Source organism: Vipera berus (assembly GCF_964194415.1).
Source record: "Vipera berus genome assembly, chromosome: 7".
Taxonomy (NCBI): Eukaryota; Metazoa; Chordata; class Lepidosauria; order Squamata; family Viperidae; genus Vipera; species Vipera berus.
Window position 1 is genome coordinate 71560610 of NC_138209.1, and position 10623 is coordinate 71571232.

General features: G+C 40.6%; 1 protein-coding gene across 1 annotated transcript in view; it reads left to right on the plus strand.

Annotated features, from left to right (window-relative positions):
* TBC1D19 (TBC1 domain family member 19) overlaps positions 1 to 10623 on the plus strand; it is a 74625-nt gene that overhangs the window by 47565 nt on the left and 16437 nt on the right. The window contains exons 14-16 of the mRNA XM_081332637.1: positions 3689 to 3773; positions 6833 to 6877; positions 9045 to 9077. Coding sequence (XP_081188763.1) covers positions 3689 to 3773; positions 6833 to 6877; positions 9045 to 9077 — 163 coding nt within the window. The remainder of the gene's footprint in view (positions 1 to 3688; positions 3774 to 6832; positions 6878 to 9044; positions 9078 to 10623) is intronic.

A 10623-nucleotide genomic window follows, 5' to 3' on the forward strand; every position in this document is an offset into this window, starting at 1 on the left:
CGCTTTAATAACAACAACAACAACAACAACAATAACAGAGTTGGACGGGACCTTGGAGGTCATCTAGTCCGACCCCCTGCTCAGGCAGGAAAGCCTATACCATTTCAGACCAATGGCTGTCCAGTCTCTTCTTTAAAAACTTCCAGTGTTGGAGCATTCACAACTTCTAGAGGCAGGTTGTTCCACTGGTTAATTGTTCTCACTGTCAGGAAGTTTCTCCCAAGTTCTAAGGTTGCTTCTTTCCTTGATGAGTTTCCATCCGTTGCTTCTTGTCCTGCCCTTCAGGTGCTTTGGAGAATAGCTTGACTCCCTCTTCTTTGGGGCAGCCCCTGAGATACTGGAAGACTGCCATCCTGTCCCCCCTGGTCCTTCTCTTCATTAGACTAGACCAGGGGTCGGCAACCACGGCTCTTTTATGACTCGTGGACTTCAACTCCCAGAATTCCTGAGCCAGCATAGCTGGCTCAGGAATTCTGGGAGTTGAAGTCCACGAGTCATAAAAGAGCTGAGGTTGCCGACCCCTGGACTAGACATACCCAATTCTACTAACCGTTCCTTGTATGTTTTAGCCTCCAGTCCCCTAATTTGTTAAGTGATTCACTGCAGTTGTTCAGTTAAGTGAATCTGGCTTCCCCATTGGTTTGAGTGACTTTGGCACCCTGCAACCGTCAAATACATGCCAGTTGCCAAGCGCATGGGACCGTGGGGGATGCTGCAGAGGGTGAAAAATGGCCACCAGTCACTTCTTTTCACTGGCCTTGTAACTTTGAATGGTCACCAAATGAACTGTTGCAAGTTGAGGGCTACCTGAGCAGGATTTTGGAGAACAGGTTCTTTCCAGAGAAAAGATTACAAACCAGCAGAGGAGATCCGTTGATTATGTGATGTTTACTTACTGTTGGAATATGTGAGGGAGAGAGGGAGGGAGGGAGGGAGGGAGGGAGGAAGGAGGATAGTGAGATAGGGACAGAAGGAAGGAAGATATGAAAAGGAGGGAAAGAAGGAAGGGAGAGGAAGGAAGGGAGAGAGGAAGGAAGGACGGAAGGGAGGGAGGGAGGAAGAAAGGAAAGGGAGGGAGAGAGGGAAGGAAGAGAGGAGGGAATGAAGGAAGGAAGGGAGGGAAGAAGGAAGGAAAAGGGGGAAGGAGGGAGGGAGAGGGAAGGAAGGAAGGAAGAGGAAAGAAGGAAAGGGGGAGAGAGGGAGAGAGGGAAGGAAGGGAGAGAGGGAGGAAGGATGGAAGGAAGGAAGGAAAGGGGGAGAGGGAAGGAAGGGACAGGAGGGAATGAAGGAAGGAAGGGAGGGAGGGAGAAAGGAAGGAAAAGGGGGGAAGGAGGGAGGGAGAGAGGGAAGGAAGGGAGAGAGGAGGGAATGAAGGGAGGAAGGAAGGAAGGAAAAGGGGGGGGAAGGAGGGAGGGAGAGAGGGAAGGAAGGGACAGGAGGGAATGAAGGAAGGGAGGGAGGGAGGGAGGAAGGAAGGAAAAGGGGGGAAGGAGGGAAGGAGAGGGAAGGAAGGGAGAGAGGAGGGAATGAAGGGAGGGAGGAAGGAAGGAAAAGGGGGGGAAGGAGGGAGGGAGAGAGGGAAGGAAGGGAGAGAGGGAGGAAGGATGGAAGGAAGGAAGGAAAGGGGGAGAGAGGGAGAGAGGGAAGGAAGGGAGGAGGGAATGAAGGAAGGAAGGGAGGGAGGGAGGAAGGAAGGAAAAGGGGGGGAAGGAGGGAGGGAGAGAAGGAAGGAAGGCAGAGAGGGAGGAAGGATGGAAGGAAGGAAGGAAGGAAAGGGAGAAAGAGAGGGAAGGAAGGGAGAGAGGGAATGAAGGGAGGGAGGGAGAAAGGAAGGAAAAGGGAGGGAAGGAAGGAGGGAGAGAGGGAAGGAAGGGAGAGAGGGAGGAAGGATGGAAGGAAGGAAGGAAAGGGGAAGAGGGACAGAGGGAAGGAAGGGAGAAAGGAGGGAATGAAGGAAGGGAGGGAGGAAGGAAGGGGGAAAGGAGGGAGGGAGAGGGAAGCAAGGGAGAGAGGGAGGAAGGATGGAAGGAAGGAAGGAAAGGGGAAGAGGGAGAGAGGGAAGGAAGGGAGAGAGGAGGGAATGAAGGAAGGGAGGGAGGAAGGAAGGAAAAGGGGGGGAAGGAAGGAGGGAGAGAGGGAAGCAAGGGAGAGAGGGAGGAAGCAAGTTCTTGAAAAATCCACAGCTGGGATTTTAAAGAGCAAGTTTCTACACTGCCGATTTGTTGACAATCTTACTACTTTGTGTGACAGTTAAATTAGGGTTCCTTTCCTGTGCAACAAACCAGAAGGAAAACGGAAATGTAAAAAGGTAGGAAAGGGCACGGAGCACGGCAAGCTTCTCTCCGTTCTCAGAGTAAATAATTAAGGGTAGCTCAGAATTCTGAGGTGGGGAAGTTACGGTGGGCTCGGTTGTCGTCGTAAGTCGAGGACCGCCTGTAGTAAGGAATTGGGAAACCAGGTTGGCGCGGTGCTTTTGGCTAGAAACCAGGAGGCCCACAGGTTTTGGTCCTACCTTAAGCACAAAGCCTCTCTGGGTGACCCTGGGCCAGCCCCTTTCTCTCAGCCCTAGGAAGGAGGCAATGGCAAACCACTTCTGAGAAACCTGGCCAAGAAAACGGGAGGCTTTTCCCAAGGATTGAAGATGGACGGAAGAAAAATAATAATAATAATAATAATAATAATAATAATAATAATAATAATAATAATAATAATAATAAAAATAGGAAATTATCTCTACCTTTACCCCCAATCTGTGTGGCAGTCAGGAACAACGCCTGTCTGAACCCTTTTGTTCCCCCTCCTCTTTCTGCTGTCGTGGGTTTTTATAAACTAGTTTTTAATTTTTCCTGTTTATTACTACTTTGCTGGCTGTGGTATATTTTTAAGAGTTTGGATAGGAGCAGAGGCTGATAAGTAAGGCTGAAAGTGTGTATTTAAGATAAAGGTGCTTTATCATCCGAAAAAAAAAACACCCCAATGTTAACCAGCAAAGTAGTAAGTTGTTCCTATCTCTGAGAGAAAATTATTCTGTCCTCTATCAGAAGCCCAGACGGTTTTTCAAGACCTTTCTGCTTTTCTTTGACAAATATAATTTTCAGAGGATTTTGTTTATACAAATATTAAACGGAAAGATACTCTCTGCACCAGGGCCTACATTGCGAAACATTGTCATGGAGTTGGAAAAATTCTGTTTAAAATAAAAAAGATAAGCTGTAACGTCCTACATTAGAATTATCCCTCGTGGAAATGAATTTGCTGTAGACTTGTGTGGTGTTTTTTTTTTTGTGTGTGTGTGTGTGGCAGCAGCAGCAGACTAAAAAGAGCAGTCGTGTGTGTAGGTTTGTTGAGTTTATACGTAGAAAAATTGTCTGGGAGTTAACTCTTTGCCCGCGATCCAGTTTGAGTTTTCTCTACCGCTGCCTTAAGAAAATAGGGAAAACGGAGGTTATTTTTTTATTTTTATTTTTTTTACAAATCTCCTTAGAAGTCCAAATAGGAAGAAGCGTACCTGTTCCTTTTTGCAGGAACACAAAAGCCATCATTCAGTTTTGACGAGACCAATCTAAACATTTTGCTTGTCCTTCCGTGTGGTGAAACTTCCCCTTTGCGGAAAATGTCATTTTGCGATGTTCCGTTAAAAGTGAGCTTATTCACAGAGACCTTCCTGGTAAATTTGTGTTTTCTGCAGGTGTTGCTTTGTTTCTCTCGAGACACTTCAGTGTTGGAACACTTCGCCTACAATAGTGCTACCCCACCCAGATCATTCATTCGAGGTAAAGAAACATTTATTTGAAATGCTCAAGCCGTACAGAGACGCTGAAGAGAGAGAATATTTTATAAATGTGACTTGATCATCTTCCCTGAACAAGGATTGGAGAACGTTAAAACCTTGACGCCCCTGGTCCATGACGTCAAATTCTTTTAATTACCATTTTCTTTCATATATATATATATATATATATATATATATATATATATATATATATATATATATATATATATATATATATATATATATATATATATATATATATATATATATATATATATATATATATATATATATATATATATATATATATATATATATATATATATATATTATTAATTCTTTACAATAACGATCTTCAATGCTTTGTGAACAGTGTGTTGCCTGGGTTCATAACATTCAAAACAGTAACAATTATTTTCTACAATTAATCAATATGTTAGTTGGTAATATATTTCTTGATCCTCCCTTCTTCTTCCAATGATATTTTCTTTTTTGTCTACATTAAACAGGTATAGTTCTTAATATTTTCAGTACATACCAGGTTGAATATAAACATTTTTTTTGTATTTATGCACACGATAACATCAACATATAGCATATTTTCGGATCAGCTTATTTTATATTTATAAAATCATTTCAAAGTCATTACATGTCCTGTTCAAACTTTTTATTAAAGCTTACTTTCCCCTCAGTATTCAGAGGACTCTCTTTTTCTCAAAATTCATTCCCTTTAAATATCCAAACTTGTCATTTAAATACACCTGGACTATGAGGTGCAAAGAAAGTTATATATATATATATATATATATATATATATATATATATATATATATATATATATATATATATATATATATATATATATATATATATATATATATATATATATATATATATATATATATATATATATATATATATATATATATATATATATATATATATATATATATATATATATATATATATATATATATATATATAACCACTTTCTTTGCATCTCATAGGCCAGGGGTCTCCAACCTTGACAGCTTTACGACTGGTGGACTTCAACTCCCAGAATTCCTCAGCCAGCATAGCTGCAAAGAACAGCTTGGCTGAGGAATTCTGGGAGTTGAAGTCCACCAGTCGTAAAGCTGTCAAGGGTGGAGAACCCTGTCATAGTCTACCAAAATATGACGAATGCTTGCTATCTTCGGCAAGGTGGAGTATGTAGTCTTTTTTTTTCTCCCCCTTCTGTGTAATCCAGCTGCTGAAACTACCACTGAAGTAAAATATTTACTTGTATTTCTTTTCTTTTTTAAAAAAAAATGAAAACGGCTAAAATCAGCGCCTTGCCAAATTATTTCTGCCTACCGAAATGTTGGTAGGCAGTCCTTGACTTACGGCATTTGAGCCCAAAATTTCTGTGGCTAAGCGAGCCAGTGGTCAAGCAACTTTTGCCCCGTTTTTTATGCCTTTTCTTGCCACACCTGTTAAGCGACTCATTGCAGTTGTTCAGTTTGTAACCCGGTCGTTAAGTGAATCCGGCTTCCCCATTGACCTTGCTTGTCAGAAGGCCGCAAAAAACCTGATCACATGACCCCAGTTGCAGCTGTTATAAATTATGAGCCGGTTGCCAAGCATCCCAATTCTGATCACAAGACGAGGGGGACGCTTACAATTGTAAGTGTGAAGAATGGTCATAAGTCATTTTTTCAGTGCCGTTGTAACTTTGAATGGTTGCTAAACTAGCTGCGATAAGTCGAGGACCACCTGTATATTTCAGCCCACTTTCTGCAATAGCTTATCTGTGCGTTTCTTATTTTCCTGCTTTCAGTTGCTCCTCCCTGAAATGAGCTATTTTGCTTACCTGTAATATTTAGCAAAAAGGGACACGGTGGCTCAGTGGGTTAGGACGCTGAGCTTGTCGATCAGGAGGTCGGCAGTTTGGCGGGTCGAATCCCGAGCGCCGCGTAACAGAGCGAGCGCCTGTTACTTGTCCCAGCTTCTGCCAACCTAGCAGTTCGAAAGCACGTAAAAAATGCAAGTAGAAAAATAGGGACCACTCCGGTGGGAAGGTAACAGCGTTCCGTGCGCCTTTGGTGTCTAGTCATGCCGGCCACATGACCACGGAGATGTCCTCAGACAAGCGCTGGCTCTTCGGCTTTGGAACGGAGATGAGCACCGGCCCCTAGAGTTGGAAACGACTAGCACGCATGTGCAGGGGAACCTTTACCTTTTAATATTTAACACCGTTTCTTTCATTTTAAAATTAACAAAATATACAGATATACGTCTCTTTCAAAACAGAGTAGAAAAACAAGAGCAAAAATGTGCTTTCGATGAACTGTGCCATACGTAGGTGTGGTTTTTTATATACTCGTATGCAGGATAACAAATTTAATACATCCCAGTATTCTTCTGGAAGAATCATGGTTTGAAATAAACTTTCAAGGTATTGTATTGGTTACTATCAAAGTATAATCCATGTTGCATAATAGCTGAGATAAAGTTGATTAATTATTGGTCCTCATTTTAGATCATTACTTTGAGGTAGTTCTGTTCAACGTTACAACAGCACTTGAAAAAGTGACCTACGACCAATTTTCACACTTAAGACCGTTGTACAATCCCCTTGATCGTGTGATTTACATTTCAGACGCTTGGTGACTGACCCACGTTTATGACCGTTGCAGTGCCCCGGGGTCACGTGATTCCCCCTTTTGCGACTTTCTGACAAGGAAAGTCAACGGGGAATCCAGCTTCTCTTAGCAACCGCGTTACTAATTTAACAACTGCAGTAATTCACTTCATAAACGTGGCCAGAAAAGTCATCAAATGGGGAAGAACTCTCTTTAACAAGTTTCTCCCTTAACAATATACATTTTGTAAGCTGGGGACTACTCACGGTTTAACCGCTCTATATGATTTGTTATTTTGGTTATTCTTTTCCTGCCCTCTGAATTTCACTCCCAATTTGTCACTCTTACATTTTTCATTTGGAAAACCTTGCATTCTCTTGCTGCTTATCTGATTCTCGGTTTGTTATTTCTGGTTTGTTTTTTTTTCCCCGCGTAGGAAAACTTGGAATGGAACAATATGCTGTGTTTTATCCGCCAAATGGTAAAGAAGTTATACTGTTGCCCCCTCTAGTGGGAACAGGGGGAACTACAACCATTTTTAAAAGTGGGTTCTTTTGAATGGTGTTTTTGTACTTTGGGTGAAAAGAAATAACAACTGTTCAAAAAGTTGGCAGAGCTTTTTTTTTTGTTGTTGTTGCTTTGAAGCATTCCAAGGGTTTTTGGCCATACAGAAGCAGGCTCAGAAGTTTAAAGAACCGGTGCTGGATTGTTTGATTTTCTTCCCCATCAGCTTTTTCTTCTTCTTCTTCTTTTTTTTTTTTAAAAGTGTAAGTCACAAAGGAGCAACTGCTTTTTTTTAAAAAAAATTATTATCATTATTATGACTGCCCCCGACCTCCGATCATTCCGCCGGGGCCTGAAGACCTGGCTCTTTGAGCTCTCGGGCCCAGGCTGAGGAGAAAATTATTTTAATTGGGGTTTTTAATAGCACAGGGTTGATTTAATATTTTTTAACTTGGTTTTTAACTTTTGTATGTTTGATTTTTAACTCCCTGTAAACCGCCCTGAGTCCTCAGGGAAAGGGCGGTATATAAATGCAATAAAATAAATAAATAAAATAAATTATGTAAGCTGTTCTAAACCAGGCTTCAAGCCAAGCTGAAATAGATCCTAGATAATCCCTTTCATCCAAAAATTCTTGGTGCTAAGGATGACTACATGTTGAAGTAATTTGCTGAGAAATAGCAAACTTGACACTGGTTATGGTTGGGGGGGGTTGTCTCAAGAAAGAAAGATCTCGCCACAGTACAGCCTCCTAAAGGTTGACTAGAAATAGATCTTCATCTAAAGCAGCACATGCTGCACCCTTCAGCCTGTTGATGAAGTATTTTGTCACAAGGCAATTTGTGGCTGCTTTAATTAGCCAAGGAAGAACAAGGATCAAATGCACACATTCTTGAATTTGTTCAGTTCTTTAGGCTGTGCGCAGCAAATCCCCTCTAATCCATCCAGGGTAAGTACATTATAAAAGAATAGAATAGAATAGAATAGAATAGAATAGAATAGAATAGAATAGAATAGAATAGAATAGAATAGAATAGAATAGAATAGAATAGAATAGAATAGAATAGAATAGAATAGAATAGAATAGAATAGAATAGAATAATGGAATGAATAGAATGGAATGGAATGGAATGAAGAATAGAATAGAATAGAATAGAATAGAATAGAATAGAATAGAATAGAATAGAATAGAATAGAATAGAATAGAATAGAATAGAATAGAATAGAATAGAATAGAATAGAATAGAATAGAATAATGGAATGAAGAATAGAATAGAATAGAATAAAATAGAATAGAATAGAATGAAGAATAGAATAGAATAGAATAGAATAGAATGAAGAATAGAATAGAATAGAGTAGAATAGAATAGAATAGAATAGAAAAATGGAATGAAGAATAGAATAGAATAAAATAGAATAATGGAATGAAGAATAGAATAGAATAGAATAGAATAGAATAGAATAGAATAGAATAGAATAGAATAGAATAGAATAGAATAGAATAGAATAGAATAGAATAATGGAATGAATAGAATAGAATGGAATGAAGAATAGAATAGAATAGAATAGAATAGAATAGAATAGAATAGAATAGAATAGAATAGAATAGAATAGAATAGAATAGAATAGAATAATGGAATGAAGAATACAATAGAATAATGGAATGAAGAATAGAATAGAATAAAATAGAATAATGAAATGAAGAATAGAATAGAATAGAATAATGGAATGAAGAATAGAATAGAATAGAACAGAACAGAACAGAACAGAACAGAACAGAACAGAACAGAACAGAATAGAATAGAATAGAATAGAATAGAATAGAATAGAATAACAGAGTTGGAAGGGACCTTGGAGGTCTTCTAGTCCAACCCCCTGCTCAGGCAGGAAACCCTATACCATTTCAGCAATATGTCCAATCTCTTCTTAAAAACTTCCAGTATTTGCTACCAACATAGTTTACAATAAATGCCCTGACGTTATCCCGTCCTGTGTAGCAAAAGCACCACAGATGGCATCTGAGCCTGTCCTTCTAACTCTTTAATTGTGGTAGGAAGCTGGAATTTTCTTTCCAGGTTTCCTGTTTCTGAAAACGCATACTATTTTGACAGTAAATGGAGTGTGGTTTTTTTCCCCCCCTTTAGGTGTCATTCCTTTCCATGGCTTTTCAATGTACGGTAAGTAACCTGTCATTGCTATCCCTAAAGTTAAAAATTGCGTGTGACAGTTGCCTAGGAGGTCACTAAGGTAGGTCAACTCCAGAGGAATCTGATGTTTATTTGGTATCCTGGCGGTTTCAGTTGGAATATGAGTTCAAAAATGTTAAGGTTCAGGAACAACCTTGTACTAGAAGAGAGATGTGTACGGAACAGGTTCAACCATCCACAAAGGGAGACCGAACAGAGGCCTAACTATAATTGATTTAGAGCAAATGTCAAGGTTGGCAATGCAGCAAACATTGACATGTTTTTGCACTGACAATATAAGAGACAGCCTGTTACTTTAATTGCTTCATTTGGGGGGGAGGACATCTACCCGGATGTTGTGAGAAGATTGGAAAAGCCCGCGTACAGAATGGGAAGTGAAACCTCATATGTAAAACTAATTGGATAATGTGATTTATGACGGGTAGATAAGGGCGGGGATTGTTTGTGTGTTACGATGGGTTTGGTGGGGGGAGAGGAGATTTCAGATTCTGGCATCCCCTCCCTGAGCGCCGATGTTTCGTTTCATTACTAAGACTTTTTAGATAAATAATAGGCCTGCAATTTGTTTGAATTGTCTCATTTATCGGAACCATGACAAAGGTATTTAAAAGTGCTTTTGCTTCACTGGATCACACATTAGAACTATGTGGAGCGTTCAGCAAAGGTTTGCCAAGTGCTCTAATTTAAATCATTTAAAGCAGCTGCGTCCCATGAAAGTGGCTGCTTTTAAAGATGATTCCCGTTGCCTGCCTGCGACCTGCCTTACTACACATAGTACTTCTCGAGGGATTGCCTACGAGGTGGCTGTGGCCACACACACACATGGCATTAATTGGAAAGACTTGCTGAGTAGTGTAGGAGTACAGCCCCTTTAACGCTTTGAGGAAAGGTGTGTTGCTCACACGAATAGGATTGACAAAAATGGGGGGGGCATGCAGACGCGGACAGGATCTGAAAAGGGTTAGCAACTTCAACCTTGTCACATTGGGAGTTACTTTTTAAGTGCTAGGCCATAACCCATTCTTGTGGGAAGGACGAGAAACAATGGTTGGGAACTGATCAAGGAGAGAAGCAACCTGGAATTAAGGAGAAACTTCCTGACAGTGAGGACAATTAACCAGCAGAACAGCAGAACAGCTCGTGGGCGCTCCATCACTGGAGGTTTTTAAGAAAAGACTAGACAATCACATGTCCGAGATGGTGTAGGTTCTCCTGCTTGAGCAGGGGGCTGGACTAGAAGACCTCCGGGGTCCCTTCCAGCTCTATTCTATTCTTATTCTTTGCAGTGTTCCAGAGCTTTTCAACCTTTTCACCCACTGTACCACTTTTAGGATATGGCAACATCCAAGTACCACCAGTCGCCTAGGTGTCAAAAACTTGTTAACCAAAAAAAAAAAAGGAAAAAAGTGATGAAGTACAGGTAGTCCTCGACTTACAACAGTTCGCTTAGTGACTGTTCGAAGTTACAATGGCACTGAAAAAAGTCCCCCCCAAGCCACAGCCGAGCAAGACACCT